Consider the following 24,479-nt stretch of genomic DNA (forward strand, 5'->3'; position numbering starts at 1 on the left):
ACCGAGCCTCTTATTATCTAAACTAGTTTCGAGCGTTATTCCAATTATACGAACGAAAATAAAGCACGATGGTGATGAAAAAAAAAAAAAACAAATGCGCCAGAAAATTTCGAAAACTGAGCCGTGGATGATGAATTTATTAATCTGAACGTGAATTCTTGATTGTTCGAAAGAAAAGTTAAAATTAATCGAGATAATCCTATTATACGAATGTAATGTGATTCTGTTGTACAATTGGATTCTATTATCCAATTACACGAATAAAACGTATATTTGGGTATATTTAATGTAAAATAAATTTTAATTCGTTACGTCGTTATTATTATTTTGGCTGGATTATTATCATTTGAAATAATTGTTGTACAAATTTTTCCTAGATTATGTTACTAGATACATTACTAGATATATTACTAGATTATGTTACTATATTACTAGATTATATTATCATTGGATTTGGATTCTTTGAATAATAATATAATTTTCCAAATAAATTTTGACACGTCTTCCGCAGAGAAATTTTTTTATTTTTTTATTTATGTTGAAATAAGTACTTAGTTTATTTTTATAACAAATAATTTCATGACGCTCTTTTATTTACATCAAATTATTCGAATCGATTAACTCGAATAAAAAATTATTTGAAAATATTAATGTTTTTTTTTTTTATGAATATTTTTATTCCATCAATTTTGATCAAAATTTATTACGAGATATTATTAGAATTACAATTATAATGCATGGTTTCAAGGAGAAAAAAAAATGAATTTTAAATTTAGTTTTGTTGTTAACATTCATTCCATATATCGTTTGTTCAAGATTATACACACAAGTTATATTACGTAATTGTGTGTAATTTTAAAATTTAAATCTAATTTCATTACGTGTTTCGTAGAAATAAGGAAATAATATATATTTTTACTTTTCGAAAAAATTTTCTTGTTATGTATTATTATCATAATAATATTAATTTGTAATGATAAATAAAAAATTGTATATATATATATATATATAAAGTTATAAATTTTTGGTTTATAATATATACGAAAGTCATACAGATTATAAATAAATTTAGTTTAATTTTATTTAGTAATTCTTAGTAATTTTTCTCATAATAGTTTCACATTTAAATTTAGCATTCAATTGTTGTATACACTTTTTTATTGCATTTAGAAACTTCAATGTGTCCGTATATTCGAGTAATTAGCTCGTTCTTCTCGTGTTCGTTATCTCGCCCTTCCCTCGCTATATTGGCCATTGTTTTCCACCGTAGCCGATGTTTCGAATTACACCATTGTTACTTAAAATTTGGGTTAAAGTAACATTAAAAGGGTAATATAGTCGTAAAAAATTAAAACGGTACACCGAATTACAAAAGTACGATCTTATCTACGTTTTTCGATCGATAACAATGATAAGCTCCTTTTCTTTTCTTTTTTTTTTTTTCTCTATAAGGCAACGTATTAGATCAAAAATGTAGATAATGAAAAAAATCTCATCTTTGTTTTATCATATATTTTTCTATCGTAAAAAGAAACGATTATTAAAGAGATAATTCGTTATTAACCATTAATCATGTTATAATTCTGTGCAACACTGTTTTATCGACAGCGAAAAATTATCCTTACGATTTAAAATTGGTTATATCGCGTACATTTTTTCGTTTTGCGCATGCGTACAATTACAATTGAATTCGAAAAAATTCATTTTCACAAAAAACTTATTACACGATTCGTAAATAAAAATTTCTCTCTTTAATTCCTATTCTTCTGATTGCGTAACCATTCTTCCGACGTTCCTCTCATTATATAATTCTTTATTAAACATAGAAAATCATCTCTAAAAATAGAAAGTATGTTAGAGGGAGGGGGGAGAAAGAGAGAGAGAGAGAGAGAAAAATATTGATTTCTATAACATTAAAGAAATCATCGCTCGAAATCGCGACGAGTATTTGTCCAAAAATACTACCGTACGTTCTATACATAGCCATTACGTTCTTCTTTTAAATAATAAAGTTGGAAATATTGGATGGAACGTTGCTACTCGTGTTACTGTTTACACAGCGTGGCATCGACCTGCTAAAAGTTTCAATTTTCCCCCGATACATACAAAAGAGTTCGATCGGGCGTTAAAAAGTAAAGTAGTTGGATTACTTTGTCATTCGTTCTAAAAATAATCCCTGTGTTAAAGAGGTTAACGAACCGGGGAATCTCTGTAACTTTATCGCCGTTTAATGACAGGAAAATCATCGCAACGAGACTTATCGTATCGTAACGGCGATGTACAAAGTTATTGAAAAAAAAAAAAAAAAAAAAAATAAAGAACGGTGAGAGAGGGAGGGGTGGGGGAGAAAAGAAAGGGGATATAATAAAAAATAAAAAGGAATAAATAACGAAAACGAACGATTTCTCTGCTCCTTTGTTCGACGATCACGTTGGAAAGAATCGTGGACGAAAACCCGATAATTAAACGTTATTATCGACCGAGCGAGATTTAATTAGCGATAGCCACGAATCGCGAAGTGGACGAAGAATTCGGAAGAATTTTTAAGTTTCGGATGAAACTCTTCGAGTGAAATTCAAGCCGGTGGAATATATATATATATATATATATCCTTTCGTTTCTTCAATTCGTTCTTTCTCAATTTTTGTTTAGATTTATCGTAAATATTGTAAAACTTAAATAATTCGACAAGTTTTCGAAAAGTTTCGATTATAGTTTTTATTATTTTTATGATCTGAAACTCTCGATATTCAAGCAAAGTGTAGTTTGCATAATGAAATAATTTTCATGAATCTAAACCGAGGAGAGGGGAGAGGGGGTGATACTCGAAACTTTTCGAAAGTCAAAAAGTTGCGATATATAAAAAAGTTTTTAGTAGTTTTATTGCTCCATTATTTAGGCAAGGCTGTTTTTTTTTTATATTATTTATATCGTGTCAAAAACTTCATTTCTCACAACTCAAGCATATTCGATAATCCGATTGAATACTTCTGGAATGAAAAATAAACGAAAAAGATAAGAGAATTGAAATGACTCTTATTATTATGGCCTTCAAATCACTCTTATATATATTTATTTATTTTTATATAATTTATATAATTTATTTAAATAATAATAATAATGATAAACAGACGTCTTATATAAGATACAATTTTATATAATCTGTATAAATAATGTACCCATTTTTTTGATTTTTGATGAGTACACATTTTCTGTAATTTAATTTATTCCATGTTTTGCAAGAAGTTATTTAAAATCTATTTTTTTATGTCACAACGTTTGAAACGTTTGAATCTTTGTCAACTTGATGTTTCTTTAATTAGTCTCAAATGTATTGAGAATACATTGATGATTAGTTTTCTTAAAAAAAAAAAAAAATCTTTGAATCTTTATGTTTCTTCCACCTAAATTCTTTCCAATTAACCGACGAAACAATTTTTAATATTTTCAAAAAATTGTTTACAAAGTATAAAATTGAAAATAAAATCAAAAATTAATTGAGAGAAGAGGACAATTGACAAGAAGAGAATTGAATAATAAATAATAACATATTAGAAGAAATTAATTATTTTCATTGAAATCAGATAAAAAAAATATATATATAGTGATATTTTTTAGGTTAGGTATTTAAAAAAAGAAAAAAAAAAAAGAAGAAGAATCTCTAATGTGTTGTTATTCTGATGTTTGTTATTCTGATTTTAGATCCCAGAGTGAACCATTGGATGATGATGAGCAGTCCTCTTCCTACCATGGTGATATGCCTGTGTTATGCGTATTTCAGCAAAGTTTTAGGACCGAGGATAATGGAGAATAAAAAGCCTTACAAGCTTCGAGGAATCCTAATTAGCTATAACCTGATCCAAACGCTATTCTCCACGTGGATCTTTTACGAGGTTCGTCAGCATCTTTTCTTTTTCTCTTCATTATACACATTAATGCTGCCTACTTTGGCATCTACATTCGTGATCGAATCCTTATCTAGATAGATGGATTTTTATTATATCTTAGGATTATTATTCGATTCGAGCAAAAGAGAGGAAATGAATCGAATAAAAAAAAAAAAAATGATCGTTTTACGTTCAGCAGTTATGGTAGAAGTTTGTTTATACGAATTCTATTTATATAATAGTAGTCCAATTATGGTCGAATATCTCGAAAAATATGAAATAATTCTAAAGATAAAAGAGATATATTACGCGATAATAATAATAATAATAATAATAATAATTTCTCTTTGACTGTTAGAAGTCGTATGAAGGTTAAATTTAAACGGGAGCCATATAATTGTATTGCGTCGAGCTGTTATCCGGTTGACCAATCAGAAAAAGTTGTCTAATGTGGCTCGATGTAAACGTAGCTTAATTCGTTCTCTAGCCAACTTCACACGGCTAGTACTATGTTAGAGCGGAGAGATATATACGATTGTTCCTCGCCGTCAAACTCGTTTGAATAATCCTATTCAGACCTACCATAGATACCGTGCGGAATAATAATTAATAATCGGTCTCGAGACAACGGTATACATACCTGGCTCTCTGTGGTTCGTGAAAGTTATTGCCTTGCTTACGATCAGTCGTTTCGTGGCTTGCATAAGCCAATTCCTTCTTCGACCAGTCAATGAAATTCATCATGTCGATGAAAAGCTCATGAGTTGGCGAACCCACCCACGATTTGCATTCTTCAACTTTCCATTGCATTCACGAATGTCGATGTTGTGTCAAGTACATGTACATGTGTGAAACGAGATTTATCATTAGGATAGAATTATTCGAGCCTCTGCCTTTTTCTGATCGTTCTAGGGAAATTGAAAGAAATTCATCGATAAGATAGAAAATTTAATTACCGATGCATTTAAAAATCGACGATATTACGAACTTTTTAATTCTTAAGTATTTTTGTATTTTTCGAATTTTTACAAGTAAAAGTAGATTTACAGAATGATTTTATAGATTGCTTTTATTCTTTAAATTTAATTTTATAATCGGTGTTTTAGATCTTCTATTCCATTTTACTTTTAGTGCTATTAAAATTTCTTTAACTTTTTCAAACTTTTGGAAAGAGGGATCCTTGAATGAAAACTCGGAAAATAATATTATTTTGTCAATTTTTTTAATAAATTTTAATTGAAATTTTTTGGATTGCACAAAAATTGAAAAATTGTTATTTTTTATACTAATTGAAATGAGTCAATTTAAACATGAATTAAATTATTATTAATTAAATAAATTTAGCATAAAAATTTATCAAATTTAGCGTAATTTTAGAGAATAATGAATAATTATATTTATATAAACATATAAGAAATTTTAATAATATATATTCATATACATTTTAATTAAACAAAATGGCATTCTTGACATGGCAAAGAAAATTTAGAAACAATATTGTTAAACCAGTTGAAAAACATTAACTGGCATTAATTAATTAATTATTTATAAGTTTTTTATTTGTTTAAATGCATTAAATGACATTATCTTTTAATTTATGATAATTTGAATTTTTTTGAAATACATTATTCAACATTATTTAACAGCAAATAAGCTGTGTTATAAAGGTCTTGACATTTCTGATGAACAGAAACAGTTGTTAATCAAGATTACATCTAATGTACGTATAATCGATAAATTTTCAAATTTATTTTTTTCTCTAACCTAAAACCGGATTTTTTTTACATAAACAAATCTTTACTCATTTGTAATTCAATTATCTTTTTAATTGTGTCACTAGTTTCTAACTAGTGTCACTAGTGTTACTAGTTTCAGCACTATTTTTTTTTTTTTTTTTTATCTCTAAATTTATTTTCAAATAAATCTCTTGCGAGATTTTTAAAGAATATATATACAACGCGTATTATTTTATTCATTTATTCGTTCGTTTGAAGAAAAAAAAAAACAAAATAAATAGTAACTATATGTACCATTTAGTTACTAAACTTTTAGTAACTAAAAAAAAAAATATATTTCAATGACAAGACAAACCGGTCATACGTCAATCCTCCGTTGAATAAAATTAATACGATATAAGCTCGCTTCTTTTGTGCCTCGAAATCATTGTAAATAATCGATTTGCTGTGAAAATAGAAACTACTCCTCCATACATTTCCAACCGGTCCTGCGTCTGTGGCTAGGGTATTTAATGCGCGCGTACGCATTTAATGAAATACCTATCGTATTTGGTTTGCACTTAGTATGTCATATACACAATTCGATACAGTTATCCTGTGTGAATAGTAGAGCTAATGTCCGCGTTGTCCACTTTCTACGCATTTTTTTCCCCTCCAATTATTATTATTTGCCTTATACCACATATATATAATCAAGAGATTAATAAATATTCTGATTATCAGAGAATTGAATTTGAGACTGAGAATCAGAATTTACGCTTTTTCTTTTTCTTTTTATTTTTTTTTACAATAAAATTCAATTAATTTGAATTTTTTGTCTTTGACAATTATCGAAAAAATATCTTTTTTTCGTATTTCAGAAAAATGAAAGATACTATCATCAGATTTTAATCTAGATCGATTAGATAAAATCTATTTTTTTTTTTTTCTCTTATGGTAAGTAAATCGACAATCCATATTATCGATCGACCAACTCACTCGTCGATTAATAAAAATTTAAAAATGTTGCATGTATTCTTTATTTAATTCGTTTGTTTTGATTGAATTAATTAATGGAATTGAGGATAAACATAAAATGAATCGTTTGTATATAGTTGTGGCCACAAAAGCGGCCTCTTATCGTGTCTTTTGATCTAAAATCATAATTGAAGATAATTCATTGGCTCCACTCTGTCTATGTTGGAACGCAAATATAATTAATATTATAGTACGTTTTAATTACGTACATGGCGATGATAATATGGCTATCAAAAAAAATCTAAATTTACATTTTATTTTATTTTATCTCGTCGTATAGTTTCGAGATATTCTTACTCAATTGTATTATTAAAATTCTTTTGATTAATATCGCACACGTATTAAAATATTTCATTGCTGCTCTTAACATATTTGATTATCTTGATATATTACTTGTTTTTAACATATCATTCAATATTGATAAAAAAAATTAAACGGTTTGTCGTTAATATCGATACCGGAAGAAATATTGAACCAAATAAATCATTTTCCTTAATGATTCGAGATGTTTGTAAATAAACTTTTTCTAAAGATAATAGTTAAGAAATAAGTATAACTATTTTAAAATCAATTAATCATAAAAAACGACAAATAATTCAATAAAATTTTCTTGAAATCGATAAATCGATTACTGTTTGACCGATCGAACATTATTCCATTTTTCACTGCTAATTTTTTTAGGGGGAAAAAAAAAGTTCCATATTTTTATAGCAATTCTTTGAAGCGAATTTTTCTTTTTTTTTTTTAAGAGACGAACAGTCAATTTAGGAAGCGTATTAGTCACACTGACCGAGCATCGAAGAACTTTCCTTGTCGTCGGGGAGAGAAGCTATTAGTACGCCGCGAAGGTCTTGCTCGACCGTTCAGTTTTACCATTTGAGAGGCAGCGTAGCTGCAGAGTATCGTAATGAGCAAGGACGTAATTTTCATGACACGATGACACGATTCCACGCGACACGTATCTCGGGCAGGGAACAGGTGCGAAATTCGCTATGATTTCAATATACTTTCGATTACCGTTCGTAAGCTATATTTTGAAACACATTAAAAGTTATTGAATTGAAATAATTGTTGCAAGAAAGATATGCGTGTGTAATTATATTTTTGTTTATATAAAAAGTAACAATTTTTTGATGAAATTAATATAATTTTATCAAAAATATAAATATATATAAATTGTTAATTGGGAAAATAAAAAAATCAGAAGTTAATTAATTCATGGTAGCTCTATAGTTGTATAATAATTATATATACATCATAAAAAAAATATATTATTATCTGGATAGTGGGTATAGAGTTATTCCAGCCATTTTCAGAAACTGTTTCGGCCAAACGAGTTTCTGTATTTTTTTTCTTTTTACCGAGTCAACGAACCGATGTTTACATTTTTTTTATTGACAATCTTCCTAAGTGAATATATTATAATACCAAAAATTCCAAGATCGGTCAATGACCGCCGTCCGTTGAATAAATAAAAATAATAAAAAGTAAAAATATTTTCAAAGAATTATTTTTTCAACTATGTTACATATGATGCGATTAATTTGAAATAATATTGAGATTAAAAATTTATCTCATTATAGCCATTGAAATATTCTCTTTCAATTCTGTTCCTTGAACAATAATAATTGTATCTTTGCATATATTAAAATATCTTAAAATCAAATTTATTAGTAAAAAAAAAAATGAATTGAAGAAATTTTTGAATAAGTATTTTTTGTTTTCTTTCTCTCTATATTTTCCTATTTATTCTTTTTTTATTATTTTTTTTGTACATAAAAAATCATATGCGAAACAACCGTAATAAAATTATTTTGATCAATGATTTTATTTATTACAATATTTTAAATATCTTTATAAACCAAATTAAATACCGTAACAAAATTATTTTATTTACTGGAATATATCCAGTTTTGAACACATTGATACAATTCCAACTATTGCAGCTATTAACGATGCGTTACTGTAACTATCACTTGAAACCAATTTAGAAGTGCTTGTAAATAGCGTCGATATCATTGTCCAAGACTTCCTGTACAAACAGTACCTATCCTTTCAAACGTATAAACGTTCTGACGTTTCACTGATATTGCAAATGGCTTAATTAGGGTTCCACGGAAACCCTACTACCGCGTTATATATACACACACACAGCGCGCACGCACACACACCAGCCTGCATGCGATATCGGTGTGTCCTTAGACTTCTGAGTTACTGCAAACTAACTGCAATGCCGCTAGAGCACTTTGGGAGGAGGAGGAGGAGCGGGAGGAGAGGGAGGAGTGGGAAGGAAGGGGTGGAGAGCACGCCCGAAAAGCTTCGAAAATCTCCGTTCCGTGAAACGTGCATGGAAACAATGTGAACGTGGGATAAATCGGAAGGAAAGCTTTTGTTTAAAGGAAATTTTATTTTAAAAGGGGACAGATTTCAGTTTTATTTGCTATCGAAAAAATGTAAATCGTTCGTTTTAACGCCGTAGGGAAACATTGTGTTAAAGAATACGAATAATTGAAATAACGTAATAATACTTGGAGGATCGTGCTTAAAGAATAGAGGCAATAAAATTACTTGGGATAATCGTAGATTCAATAATGAACGAGAGACTTCGATTTCAAAAAAATAAAAATTTTTATTGGCAATTAATCCATCTCGTTTGAGATACATGTTTAAAAAAAATTATTAAAATTATTAAGTCAATATAAGAAAAATTTGCTTAACATCGTAAATACTAAATATTTAATATAAATATTGGACACTTCTTCCTTGTAATCGATAATTTAATTTTTTTTTTAAACTTATCTCCTTAAAATGCGATTGACGTAAATAAAATCAATATGGCGTCGATCGAATCGTAAAATGACGAAGTTTTGAATAAACATTTTTGATTAATCGAATCGAGTGTTATAAAAAAAAAAATAATAAATAAATTAATTAATTAATATTTCATTAAAATTTATCTCTTTTGTTTTTTTCTTTTTTTTTTTCCAAACGGACGAAATTCGAGCCGAGCACGGGATTCTCCCCTGAAAATTCTAATCATCGTGTAACGCCATGCGCTGAAAAATTATCCTGGCGTGCGTATCGTGTTTAACGCGAGATCACACCGCGTGGCCTTGACACAACAACTACCTCGGCCATACACGCGTTGTGCTCTCGTTACCGGACGACCCATACTTTAAACTACACCCAAGCTTTCCCAACTCTGCTTAACACAGTCAAGTTTAATGGAATTCCGTGTTCCAGAGTCGATGATACCAATCAAGTTACATATGAATCGCGGATGTCGTGCGTCACGCGATTATCCAACTTACCGCGGCCAAAATCCGTCGGTAAAACATTCTTGAAGTTCACGAAACCAGTGACAAGTCGCGAGTCATTTATTTTAATCAGTATGTGCATATTTCGTAACGTTTCTACGTAGTTATGCAAAATCTTTTTGAGATTTGTTAACGATATATATTTGTGTATATTTCTGCGATGAAGATGATAAAAAAAAAAACATTAAAATTAACATTGAATTCTTGGAAGATGAACATCTTTTGACTGAATAAATAGTTTGGATTAATAGAGAAAAAAAAAAATTACCAAGCAAATTTTTGACCCTGAAGAAAATTTCTTTTATTCATATAATATAATATTAATATAAATATAATATAATATTGTATATTCGCCTGAGAATTTTAATTATTTTATTTACATTTATTTATTCACAAGAATGAAAAGTATTTTAATAATAAATAATCGAATCGAAAATTAGAAATGATCCCTCAAAATAGTCGTTGTTTTTTGAGGATCATATTTTTTTTTTTTTTTTTTTTTTTTTTATGAACCAGAAAAAGATTCTATTTTACTATTATTATTAATTACAGTAAAAATCGAATGAATTGCAAATACATTCGATACAATTTTTAATAGTCGTATTAATCGCGTATTAGAATTTTAATTATAAAAATTTTCTAAGAACCGAGCGTTGTGTTTTATAAATTGAGAAATCATGATTATTTACGATGTGTTTATATTCATAAATTTAATATTCATAAATTGAAAAAAAAAATGAATATTAAATTAGATGTATCTGCGTTGTTCTAGAAATAAGTGAAGAGATTAACATCTTGAGCATTATACAGTTAACAAGTCGGATTAGCTATTCATTTTTTCTGTATTTTTTTTTTCTTTTTTTCTACACTATGATGCAAAAGTTTAATTTGTCGAAGGCGAGGCAAATTTAAAATTACAAGTTACGATAATAATTATTAGATTTACTTAACTTACTTAATTTAACTCATTTATCATCTTTTATAATTTCTAATTACGCTTTAAATTTACTTGAAATTATCCTAATATTACCTGTCATTCAAAAATAAATGAATTTATATGTAGTAAAATCTGATTGATTTATTTTTGAAATAAAAAAATATAAAATCTAATTTGAAAATTTCTTCAAATAACAAATTCCAAATATTCAAAGGGATTAATTAAGAATGGAATTGGATTTTTTTTTTATTTTTTATTATATCGTTTTATCTCAAATAATATTATTTGAATAATAATATATTTGAAAGAATTAATTTTAATTATTTCATTTGAAATAATTATTATTTCTTCTTCTTCTTATGTTCCATTTATATATTTCAAATAAATAATATCTAATTTTAATAACAATATTCATAATACAAAAATACAGAAATCAGAATATCAAGATCATAAATATTTGTAAGCATTGTATTTAATTATCATTATATTTTTTGTCTGTCCAAATATGATATATATTGTTAAGAGACACAATTTTTTTTTTCTTCAATTGTACAAATGAATAACAGATGTTGACAGATGAAATTGGAAGGAAATCAAAAAAAATTTACAGTAGCGTGTCATTTTATATATAATAAAAAATAAATTAAATGATATAACAATTAATAATATTCAATTATTGATTTGATATTAATATGCATATTCTTTTCACAAAAGAAAAATCTAGCAAGAAACATTATTTGATGAAAGTATCTGAAACATTGTTTTTTTTCTTGAGTTTGTTCCTTTCTTTTTTATACAAAAATATAACAAATCAAGTTTCTAAATGGAATAATAATCAACAAGGTAACTTTTTTATTTTTATAATTATTTTGAAATTTTTTAAATTTATTATTTTCTCCATTATATTATTAAACATGTTGTATATAAAATGATTGATTTAATAAATATTCAGAATTCACTAAACTTGACTAAATATACCATTAAATAATTGCATATCAATTTCACATTACATTGAAACTAATTAAATTTATTTAAGAGTGTAATTATCTTTGATATTGAAAAATTTAAATTGGTAAAGAATAAATAAAATACATAATTTTAATTTTCTTATCTAATCATTCATAGAATATGAAAATATATTGAATTTATTGAACCAATTTTATACCAATAAAAATATTATTAGGTTAAAATAAATATTTAACAAATATATATTTTAATAAATATCACTCAATTAAAAATACATTACTATGAAAAAAAGAAAGAAAGAAATTTACTTGTTTACAACAGAAATGAGTTATGTTTTTAAGAAAAAAAGTTGGGATACACTTCAATTAGAGATTAGGAACATTCAAACAACTTCTCCTTAGAAAAATTGATTGTTGATATTGATAAATGATTTAATAAATATTTAGAATTCAATGATTAAATATATCATTAAATAATTGCATATCAATTTTACATCACATTGAAATTAATTAAATTTATTTAAGAGCAATTATCTTTGATGTTGAAAAATTTAAATTGGTAAAGAATAAATAAAATACATAATTTTAATTTTCTTATCTAATCATTCATAGAATATGAAAATATATTGAATTTATTGAACCAATTTTATACCAATAAAAATATTATTAGGTTAAAATAAATATTTAACAAATATATATTTTAATAAATATCACTCAATTAAAAATACATTACTATGAAAAAAAGAAAGAAAGAAATTTACTTGTTTACAACAGAAATGAGTTATGTTTTTAAGAAAAAAAAGTTGGGATACACTTCAATTAGAGATTAAAAACATTCAAACAACTTCTCCTTAGAAAAATTGATTGTTGATATTGATAAATGATTTAATAAATATTTAGAATTCAATGAGTAAATATACTATTAAATAATTGCATATCAATTTCACATCACATTGAAACTAATTAAATTTAAGAGTGTAATTATCTTTGATGTTGAAAAATTTAAATTGGTAAAGAATAAATAAAATACATAATTTTAATTTTCTTATCTGATCATTCATAGAATATAAAAATGTATTGAATTTATTGAACCAATTTTATTTGATATTATTTCCAATAAAAATATTATTAGGTTAAGATAAATATTTAACAAATATATATTTTAATAAATATCATCCAATTAAAATTACATTACTATGAAAAAGAAAAAGAAAGAAATTTACTTGTTTACAACAGAAATGAGTTATGTTTTTAAGAAAAAAAAGTTGGGATACACTTCAATTAAAGATTAGAAACATTCAAACAACTTCTCCTTAGAAAAATTGATTGTTGATATTGATAAATGATTTAATAAATATTTAGAATTCAATGAGTAAATATACCATTAAATAATTGCATATCAATTTCACATCACATTGAAACTAATTAAATTTATTTAAGAGTAATTATCTTTGATATTGAAAAATTTAAATTGGTAAATAATAAATAAAATACATAATTTTAATTTTCTTATCTAATCGTTGATAGAATATGAAAATGTATTGAACTAATTTTATTTGATATTATTTCCAATAAAAATATTATTAGGTTAAAATAAATATTTAATAAATATATATTGTAATAAATATCACCCAATTAAAATTACATTACTATGAAAAAGAAAAAGAAAGAAATTTACTTGTTTACAACAGAAATGAGTTATGTTTTTAAGAAAAAAAAGTTGGGATACACTTCAATTAGAGGTTAGAAACATTCAAATAACTTCTCCTTAGAAAGGTTTGTTTGTCGATTTTTCTGTTATTTGATTTCCTGTCACTTTTGTAACAACCGATATTATCAATTATCTTCTACCCTTAATAATTTATCTAAAAATCTGAATAATATCACGATTTGCCCGATTCCAAATTCTACGAGATAACCAGTTGAATTTAACCTTCAACCATTAGCCATGGCAATACGACCACGTTTCTCCTCCAAGGCACTATATTGTAATATATTTTTATTGACGTGAAATTGATTCTATCCTATTCGTTTATGTAACGAGTGTTCCATGTTATCGATTAAAAAGATTAGACAGCTTGTTCGATTGCTTGAAAAATATCAATAGGCAAATATATGAATGTAAAATCAATAATCATTAAACGGGAAATAATCAAATAGAGAATATAAATTAGATAAATTTGTTATTGAATAAAAATTGTTGACTTTCTTCTTTTTTATTTATTTATTTATTTATTTATTTATATATTTTTACTCGTAATGCGCTATTTTAGAAACTCAATCGTAGAAAGAAAATTTGAAAGAAAAGATAAAATGAAATTACTCGTAATTATAATGCTCATTACTCTTTATATTGTACAGAAGCATTTAAATACAAAATATTGCATAGATATGTACAAAGTATGATTCATTTTAATATATGAATACAATTATTTTTAATTCTCCCCAATTATCTTATTTTTAATTTTTGCATTATTCGAAGAAATATAGTTGAAACAATTTATTCCGTTTCGAAGTTATATATGTAATCCTATAAAAAAGTTACTAAAGAAAATTATAGTTTTATTTAAGAAAATATCTGAAAGAAACTTTTATATATATATATATATATTTACATATAAGTATTTGTTTACGTGTAAATATATATATATAATACATGCCTTTTTCGTTTTTTCCTTTTTAATTAACTTTACAATGATCCGTATAGGGAATTTTACTCGCGCCTAGGGATATCTCCCTCCACCTCTAATTTTTTAAATCGATAATTTAAAAACATGCAATTTTTTTCCTTCATTCTTAACTTTTTAACTGCTCCAGCAAACGAAAAACCATTTGTCCAATTTTCGAATACTTACAGTCGAACAATATCTATTTATAATGCACGATAGCGAATATATTAAAATGATTGTAACGTATATCGCGTTTCTAGCAAATTGCTCGTTTCGACTACGATACGAGGGAAGGCTATATATATAGATATTCGTAATGTCATTTCATGCATGATTTGAGTAAAATCATCGCCATTTAACCAATTACCTCGGCCTTGCGAGATTTCTTCTTCCACTTCCGCGATACGTAACGTATACATATTTTGAGCACGTATATAATCGTCTATTGTAACAAGTTCTTGTCTTACAATTCAATCGAAACGACGTGTGCGTGTGGAAATGAGAGAAAAGAGGGGAGAGAGAGAAAAAACCATATAACCCTCGTTCCATCTTTATCGATTAAAAAAATGAATAAACAAATCGAGTTGAAAGCTCATTCCTCAGATTTTCTGCTTCTGTAGAATATAGCGCGCAATGATATAAATATCGTAATAATAACCGTATAATAAAACAATCGAAGAAAAGCACGGGAACGATTAATCGAATGCTTCGCCCATCAATCACGCATGGCTTGATTTTTGTCTCTCCTTTTTTTTTTTTCCCCCTCGAAAGAAACTGCAAAAATGGCCGAAATGATACGGGAAACAAACTATTGTTCGTAAATTGTCGAAGGAGCGCGTGGGCTTTTTAGGATTCGAGATAGCAGCGAGGAGAGAATCTTGCGCATGCGCGCGCGAGAGAGAGAAAGAAACAGGGAGAGAAAGAGAGAGAGAGAGAGAGATAGACCGAAACCGAGAGGACTCTTTTGTTGCCTTGTCCCCGCCCCTTCGGCTGGCTTCTTGATCGAAACAAAGCGAGCGGAGGAACAGAGTTTCCCCGGTGAAAAGCGGGCGATCGCGCTCTATATGCTGATTGTCGTACAGTCGGAACTGTATAACTCGCAGCCGTCCCCGTGCCGGTGAATGCGCCCCCTTTTATTGTCCTCACTTTCCACCATTTTCTTGTTTTAGTACTTGATGAGTGGCTGGGCGAAAGGATACAGTTTCCGGTGCCAACCGGTCGACTATTCCAACAACGCTATGGCGCTACGAATGGCCAACACATGTTGGTGGTATTACATCAGCAAGTTCACCGAGTTCTTCGATACCGTAAGTATTGTTGTAGTATATATGTAATATATATCTTTCCAAAGTTTCATCAATTCGATTCCTTTTTCATTCTTCTACGTGTTTCATCGTCGGTGCGGTGCTACGAAGATTAGGAGGAGAACGGCCAATTTTTAAAATCTGTAAAAAAATTATTCGAGATTTATCAAATGAGATTATACGATTATATTATTTGATTGGATAATATTTGTTAATATTTGATCTATTTACAAACAGGTTGGAGATTGGAGGTGAAATTGAATGAAGGATGATACTGTTATACGTTGAAATGAAAAAAGAGTAAAGAAAGAAATTGTTGATGATTAATTTTTTTTTTTTGTTTGATAGATATAATAAAATTTGTCTCTCGATATTTAATTTTTTAAAGAAAGATAAAATATAATTATTAAACTTTCCTATTTTTAACGTTGATCGGTTTTTTAACCATCAACGTGTTCTTAAAAAAAAAAAAAAAAAAAAAAAAAAGAAGAAGAAAAAAATTCATAAAGAATAAATTGGTAATTTTATTTTGTTATTTTAAAAAATCGTTTTATCTAAAACTATCGAGCTATTCAGAATAAATTACTTACCGATATTGTAAGATTTTTTTATTGCAAATAAAAAAACACACATAATTACAGTTGCGAGAAGCCACATATGCATACTGCTCGAACGAACGTTTGTACTACTGGTAACACCAAGGCATTAATATGTTACTATTCGATATAGGATGGAAATTCGTGCTATTTCTCTGCGATAATGAAATCGACAGTTATAATGGACGTTAATTGCAGATATGCGAGAAAACAGAGCATTCAAAAATATCGTATAAACATCATAAAATCACATTTATAAGATATTGAGTTTTGACATTTGCTCTTTAATTTTTTTTACTTTTTTACAAATCGCTTTGGCTCGTGGCTACAAGTAGATTAAAATCGATTTTATGACTAATAATTGCATTTCTTTTTTTTTTTTTTTTTCGTAATACGATTGAACAATATTTGTGTGAATGTTTATAAAGATTAACGGTCAGGTATTGTAACTAATAAAATTAAAAAATATCATTTAAATTAAAACAATTTAACTTTTTTATAAATATTTAAAGATAAAAGATTAAAAATAAAATTACCAATATGATCGAATTTGTATATTTATATGTATGGCAGAATATTAACAATATTTTTTTTTTCAGCTCTTTTTCATTCTGAGGAAAAAGAATCAGCACGTGTCAACGCTTCACGTAATCCATCATGGCATAATGCCATTTTCAGTTTGGATGGGCTTGAAGTTCGCACCAGGCGGTCATAGCACTTTCTTCGCCCTTTTAAACACTTTTGTTCATATTATAATGTATTTCTACTATATGGTGGCTGCAATGGGCCCTGAATATCAGAAGTATATATGGTGGAAAAAGTACCTGACTACTATGCAAATGGTAAGTTTATTAAATGATTAAATAATCGATTGCCAATTCATAGGTTATGTTTCTACATTTCATTTTATTACCACTTTTTTTCTAAACTTTTTCTTATATTTTGATAGTAGAATACAAGTGAAGTAACAATAATTTTAAAATATTGAGATACATTGATTCAAAAATTTCCTAACCTAGCTGATCTTTATTGTATCTATTCGTCGAATGTAATATTAGAAAATAATTCTATTAAACGTATCATATCATTTTGATAACAAATAATGCTATTAAATATTCATACGATAAGATTTTCTTGTTATATACAATTCTTCAGCAAGACGTTGATATAAAATTAATTACCTAACCTAATTCTAAACCACAGACGTATACAAGCGTGCTAATAGTAATACATTTTGTCTTTATCAAGCAATAAAATACAAAAGAGAAGAAAAACTTTAGATAAAAGTGGTATAATGAAGTTTAGCCAAATTATATGTGTTTTTAATTGAAAATAAACGGAATGAATTTTTTCAGGTGCAATTCGTGTTAATCATGTGTCACCAGTTCCAGCTTCTTTTTATAGACTGCGATTATCCTCGTAGCTTTATGATTTGGATCGGTTTACACGGCGTGCTCTTTTTAGGTCTTTTTTCGGACTTTTACAAAGCAAAGTACGTAGACAGAAGGGAAAAATCAGCAAAGAAGTACAGTGTACAAAATGGGTCGACCGGTCTTTGCATGCCTGTACTCGAGGATTCGGCGCCACGACAAAACGGTGTTTCGTCATACACGACGATCTACAATAAGGAATACAACAAGGAGTATAACAGCTGTTACAGCAACGGAACAAATAACGGTTATGTCGCCAATAATAACACGGAGAAAAAGCTCGCTTAGGACATTCTGATTTTGGTAAAAGCTCTTGAACAACCGTCGAGATACCAAATCACACGATATACAGTATAATTACACGTTGCCGGCACATTGACGGTCGTACAGTGACAGTTTATACACAAAACATATACATAAAAAAAACATGTCGAACGATTTCGATTCGAGTAGTGATTGCGCGCGACTCCGCCTGGATCCAATGTGGCCGTTTCGCAAAGTAAAATAAACTATAATACTAGTTGTAATTCGCCGTGGAGTCTGTGTTCATGTTCACGTATAGAGTCGTCGACGAGAGACATCTGTCGCGCAGATACGTTCGATTTTCCCGCTAACGCTTTAAATTATTTCATATTAAAAAAAAAACTGTATCAAACGGGGTGGCGATTATGTTTATGTCGGAATAGTTTAACGGGGTTTATATAAGAAATAATTATTGATAATATTATTATTAATAAGGAGAAAGGGCTCTTTTACCCGTATTGTTGTATACATGTATTAATTATAATATATATATATATATAAAAAAAAAATTCCATCCGCAACCGGATTGTGGATGAGGCTGAAGAAAGTCGTCGACTCGTCGATGGCTTTATGAACGGAGAAAAAAAGAGCAAAAATGGTGATGAGCCGGTGATGAACGACCGAGGAATGCGAAGAGACCAGAGAGAATAAACGGACAAAAATTAAAACGCGCACACGATGAGTAATAAATTAATGATCGATCTGTCTCATCGATGACATTATGTTTTCCGCACGCGATTGTCGAGAGTGTTTTTTTTTTTTCATTGCGTGCGTTTATTGTATGCGTGAACGAGTGTGATCGTTTGTTAGTTGTATATGATTACGAGGCATTTCTTATTGGGGAGGCATTGAAACGATCCCCATTTACCGTATTTCCTTATCGTCCGACTCTGTCTCTCTATTGCCCCGATTGTGTTCAAAGCTTTGGTGTTCGTCGTAGAAATAAGCGTCTGTCGATTCGCGTTTAAAGAAGGAGAGAAAACGTATCGATCCTTCTCCTCTCTTGTTGAAGCTTGATTCTTCTCTATTATTGAAGAAACATCATCGATATAACTCGGCAAAAATTGTACATCATATCTTTGAGAATGTTCGGTTAGCTTTTTGTTATTCGTAGTCAATAATAAAGCCACGCAACATTTCTTTTTTTTTTTTTAAATAAAATATTCATGGATATATACATATATATATATATGTATATATATATATCAGCTGTTGAGGTAGAATCAAGCTTCTCAAGAGTTTTAAAAAAAAATTGTCGGCGAAATTTATCTCTTGTTCACCGATGAACTGGTCATATTGGTAAAAAAAAAAAAAAGAAGGTCGAATGCCAATCGTTCGAATATACATATGTTATATAAATGCATGGAGGGAAAGAGAAAACGTTTATCTAGGAATCATATGAAATCTCTTGTTAAGGTTACAAACTTTTGTACTCTTCCTATTACGGAAAGATGAAGGTTTTTATTTATGACCGCACAGAAATAAAAAAAAATCTGAGGAAAAAAAAAAAAAAAAGAACAATTCGATCCTATAAATTTAATGTTGTATATTTTTACAAGGAAATAATAGATCAATCGCATAATAAAAGAAAAAAAAAAAAAAAACGTTGACGTTAATGGTGTCAAAGACGTGCTTTCTTGTGAAAGTATTCATATTATGGAAATGTATTATTGCCAAGTTTTAATAACGTATTAGAAAAAAAAAAAAAAATATTTGATGAGAAATGATTTATAATAAAAGAAGTAAAAAAAAAAAAAAAGAAAAAAAAGAGAAACCAACGTCGACAAGACTGTTAATATAATCGTAAAAAACGTACGTGCAAATATCATTTCAACATCTCGAAAAGACATTTTTTTTTTTTTTTTTTTTTTCTCTCTCTCTTAATATAAAATTAGCTTTCGATGATGTGACGAATATGCATTTCTTTAGTCGACAAAGCTTTTGCTTTTTTTAGTCCTTTGTCACTCATTCCAAAATAATAAGGAATTGATCTTCGAGTTACGATTTAGCAAATAATTTTTTATATATCTTTAACGCTCAAAATATTATAATAACTTGAACCTCTTTTGAACTGAATTCTTCTTCCGTTTATATAAAATCCCTGTAATATCGTTTCTCGGCTATGGTTCAAAAATCAAATCAAATCAAATCATTTCTACCCAGTGATTATGCATTTTCAATTATGCAATCTCGTGTCAACCAATATGAATCATAAAGGCGTTTCGTTTAATTGTTTTCTTTTGTTTTTTTCTTTTTCTTTCTTCTTTTTTTTTTTTATAATTCATTATAAAAAAACTTGTAAAAATAACTTTAGCATAGAAAACAAAGCAATTTCGCACCTGTTAAAGTCTTGCAAAAAAAAAAAAAAAAAATATCATACTGCGTGTTGGAAAATGTAAAGAAAAAGTAAAGAATTCTGTCGAACCGATTCGTGTCTGTCAATGAGGACAATAAGCCACGAGACACGAACATCATAGAACATTTTAACCCTCTATATAACACCATATGTATAATTTGAAAAATCGCATAATTTCATATTTATGTTCTTCAAATTTTGTTCATCTCTTTATCACCAATATTTGTCATTATATCGTTTATTCGCAATGATTATTAATTTTTAAGTTTTGGATTAAATTTGAGGAAAAATTTTAATCTTGTTTTTAAAGATTAAGTGAGAGAAATTCTGCTTATAGAGGGTTAATAAAAAAAACATTCACAAACATGCCATCGACGCGTTCACAATACAAAAGTGTTCTATGGTTCGAAAAATCGATAATCCATTATGATCTATTTAAGAATATTCTCCGTGTTCCTTTTCGATTTAAAAATATAGGAAAAGGCTGCTCTTCATGTCAGTATACAAATTTCGTGTTTTCTTACATCAGGCGTGTGCGAGTAATACCTTTCTGCTTAATCTTTTCTAAGGGAATTTTTATCAATGATTTTTCTTATATACAATTTAATAACGACCGAAGCTTTTCAAAAATCCTTTATTATCAAGATTTTTGTAACTCGTGCCAGAAGTTTATTTTATTCTTTTAATCAATGATTTTAATCTTTAATTTTATTTTAACTTTGTATCCTTGATCTTGTATCCATAATGATAATGGAGAAAAAGTCATGAACTTTCAATAGTATTGATATTTATTTCTGTTAAATCAAATTGTCAAATGTAATGGATATCATCCTTGAGATTAGTTTTTTTAATATTTTTCTCTCTCCTATTCTTTTCATACAATGTTTTGTAAGTACAATACATACAAAATATATATATATATATATATATATATATATATATATATTTCTTGAAAGAACTAATTTTTCATTTTTATAAATGAAATGAACAGAAGAATGAGGGGAAAAAAAGGAAAGAAAACAATCAAATTTCACATCAGATCTAATCTTGCAGGATATTTGAGTTTTATATATATATATATATAGGAAAAGAAAGAGATTACACGCGCATGAAAAAGTATATAATTCAAGATGGTCGATCATCTTTCACTTTCAAAAAAATAAAAAAAAAAAAAAACAAAAAAAAAAAAGAAACGAAAAAGGAGAAAAAACAGAAAAAAGCTGTTTTCAACTTTGTGAAGGTTGTCACAAGTCAGGATCACGCAAGGCCGAGAAGGCAAGAGCATATACCATCGTCATGTACCACCTAATGTTACGAACTCTGTAATGATTACTGATTCTCATTATATTTTTGTACATAATTGGGGAGAATTACACGAGAATAAAGTGAATTTGAAACGAGCGAGTTGCCTTCAGCCATGAACACAGGGAAATAGGTGTCCGTTTATTTGATGTTCGAAACCCTTGAAAACGGTTCGCACTACTACTATCAATTGCTAAATAAATACATTTAAAAAGAAATTAACGTGTCTACGAGCAATCTACGAGTAGTTCGTACTGTTAAATTAAAATTAATAGGAAAAGATAGATATTTATAAAATTAACACTTTTTTTTTCCTGTTCTCTTAAACGATGTGTAATGATTTGTATTAAATTTTATTTTTTATTGAGGGTTTAACGATTTCCATTTATTAAAATACAAAAAAAAGAAAAATACGTACTATGGAATAAAATTCTATCATTGAAATTTTCCATATATAGCTTATCGTTATAAATATACAAATAAATATACATAGTGAAATTTGATATATATGAAGTTGTAATCAATCGTTAGAGTACTACAACACTATGGCAGAAAAATAGTAAAAAAGTTTGTTATTTTCAAGAAAAAAAATTAAACGCGTGAAATGAAATCAAAAATGTTAAAGATAGCAATTGAAATGGTAGGTTATGTTAATTTAAAATCTTTTCATGTCTTATTATTAATGATAAATAGTTCGTCTAACGTAGATATATTATCGTTACAAGTATTTCGGGTTAGGTTTGAAAATTTGTATTGAAAATTAATGTCGATTTTAATATATCGATTTAATTTCGAGTTATCGATCTATATACGTTACGATTGAACAGAACACGAAATATGTCGTTGCGGCGTCATACAGAGCGATATCGAAAAAAATTGTTTTAATTTGGACTATTTTTATTTTATCGTATATTGTGTTAATTATTGAACATAATTTGATATTCAACTTATATTTTTCAATCGAATTTATATTTTTTTAAAGAATTGATATATTTTACGTGAGTAATAATTATTATTACTGATTTTTAATTTCGGTGTAACACAGAATGAATACATGGTGGTACAGTGATGTTAATTTTTACCAAAATCCAAATTTCATAGTCATCAATACTGTTACAATAACGGAAATATTGCAGTTCTACGATACACGTAAGTATATATATATTTGTTATTGTAAATTTTAAAGTAAGACGATATTTATGAATATTTCTTTCATTTTAATTTATAACTCTTTACCAAAAATTGGAAGAATAAATATAATCGTTAAAAAATTTATAAATATACGTTCTACGTGTTCACGTACGGAATGATACGAAAAGAATCGTTCAGCTAATGATCATAAAGAACAAACAGATCCGTATCTCAAAAGATAAAGTTGTAACAGAAATGAATCTCCAAAACGATATAAGAAATCATAGTAGTTTCTCTAAGATGTCTCTCGTGTTCATTCAATTGGTCGATCGTGTCTTTATAAAACAGTTTTTATGTAATCTATCATTTTCTAAGAAAGAAAGTGTTCACGCCGCAACGAAAATAAAAATATAATTCGTTACGATAAAATAAGATACTTGTATTAAACTCGTAAAATTAAAATGATAATCGAATTTTCTGTAATAATCACGATGCACATTCATTTGCAACATTTCGCAACTTTAAAATAGGAGATCAAAATATTGAGATCATTATCGATCAATTTTTTCTTAATTACGTAATCACATAAAATTCCAAACTTTCTTTTCATTTCACTACGCACAAAACATCGTCGACAATCACACTATATGTAATAAATTCATCTTGATATCATCCTTCCACCATTCGTATTGATACATTCTCTTTTGTTATTCTTCAGTGAAACAAAAATTTCGGTATTTGTGGGTTCCTCCAACCGATAGTTACGGACCTGTCGGCGGTTCTCAGTGCAACGACGATACTCATAGAACACTACAAGACGTCAAGGGAATTCGAGAAAGGTACGACGATTTCGCGGTATATGATGACGATGATATCGTACAGTCGTGAATACGCGGCATGAGATTACCGTGTAACGTACCGAGAAGGAGGAAGAATCATCGAGTAAGCTCGAGCATCTCCGCCGAGCCCCGCCCTGTATATATTTTTAACCGGATCCATCGAAAGTCTGGCCGGCGTGGCATACACTGTTCGTTCGGGCAAGTGAAGTTTCTATTGACGTGCAAAAAGAAAGAAAGGAGACAAAAAGGACGGAACACAAGGACAGGATATATTCGAGCGACGCAACAAGTGAGGAAGTCTGTATCCCTTTCGTTCGGCCTGCACGTCACTGGTAAGTAACGTTCCTTTCGATCAGCTGATTATATTCAGTATACCGGTGTTTGAGGCACCATGATCTAAGCGTGCTCTCATCTCGTGGGATCGATGCTGCGCACCAACTTTGCGCATGAATCGAGCCCCTTCGAGCGGGCAATCCATTGGACAATCTCGATGAAGTGGTTTAAATCGGTTAGGTGCACGTGCTTTGGCGCGCAGAGTTGTATAAAAGAGTACATATACATATTTAATTATGTATGATGTGAAATCAAATAATACGTCAAAAATAAAAGAATAATATCAAGAATGTTTTCGCATTAAATTAATATATAATGTACGGAAAAATTTTGATGACATTTTTATTAAAATTTTGT

General features: G+C 28.2%; 3 protein-coding genes across 4 annotated transcripts in view; all 3 read left to right on the forward strand.

Moving 5' to 3' along the window:
* The window catches only part of LOC413789 (elongation of very long chain fatty acids protein AAEL008004), a 38,995-nt gene extending 18,462 nt beyond the window's left edge, over nt 1-20,533 (forward strand). The window contains exons 3-6 of the mRNA XM_397228.7: nt 3,703-3,893; nt 15,698-15,835; nt 17,028-17,270; nt 17,784-20,533. Coding sequence (XP_397228.2) covers nt 3,703-3,893; nt 15,698-15,835; nt 17,028-17,270; nt 17,784-18,146 — 935 coding nt within the window. The 3' untranslated portion in view covers nt 18,147-20,533. The remainder of the gene's footprint in view (nt 1-3,702; nt 3,894-15,697; nt 15,836-17,027; nt 17,271-17,783) is intronic.
* A 1,717-nt stretch (nt 20,534-22,250) lies between these two features.
* LOC107965687 lies at nt 22,251-24,017 on the forward strand. Of its 2 annotated transcripts, none has more exons than XM_016917030.2 (2): nt 22,251-22,968; nt 23,669-24,017. In XM_016917030.2, the coding sequence occupies exons 1-2, from the start codon at nt 22,866-22,868 to the stop codon at nt 23,836-23,838; spliced, it is 273 nt and encodes a 90-aa protein (XP_016772519.1). In that variant the 5' UTR covers nt 22,251-22,865; the 3' UTR covers nt 23,839-24,017. The 2 variants fall into 2 exon arrangements, with proteins under 2 accessions (XP_016772519.1, XP_016772518.1); XM_016917029.2 differs by lacking the exon at nt 22,251-22,968 and adding an exon at nt 22,986-23,305.
* LOC409638 (elongation of very long chain fatty acids protein AAEL008004) overlaps nt 23,747-24,479 on the forward strand; it is a 49,296-nt gene continuing 48,563 nt past the window's right edge. Inside the window, exon 1 of the mRNA XM_006559408.3 lies at nt 23,747-24,121. The gene's annotated coding sequence lies outside the window, so the exon portion shown is untranslated. The remainder of the gene's footprint in view (nt 24,122-24,479) is intronic.

Source organism: Apis mellifera, linkage group LG16 (assembly GCF_003254395.2).
Source record: "Apis mellifera strain DH4 linkage group LG16, Amel_HAv3.1, whole genome shotgun sequence".
Lineage (NCBI taxonomy): Eukaryota > Metazoa > Arthropoda > Insecta > Hymenoptera > Apidae > Apis > Apis mellifera.

Excerpts from the sequence above, each read along its gene's own strand:
- LOC107965687 (XM_016917029.2), top strand. The coding sequence starts at position 23,152 with ATGATCATAAAGAACAAACAGATCCGTATCTCAAAAGATAAAGTTGTA. Across the intron at positions 23,306-23,668 it reads CTTTATAAAACAGTTTTTAT|TGAAACAAAAATTTCGGTAT; the intron begins GTAATCTATCAT and ends GTTATTCTTCAG.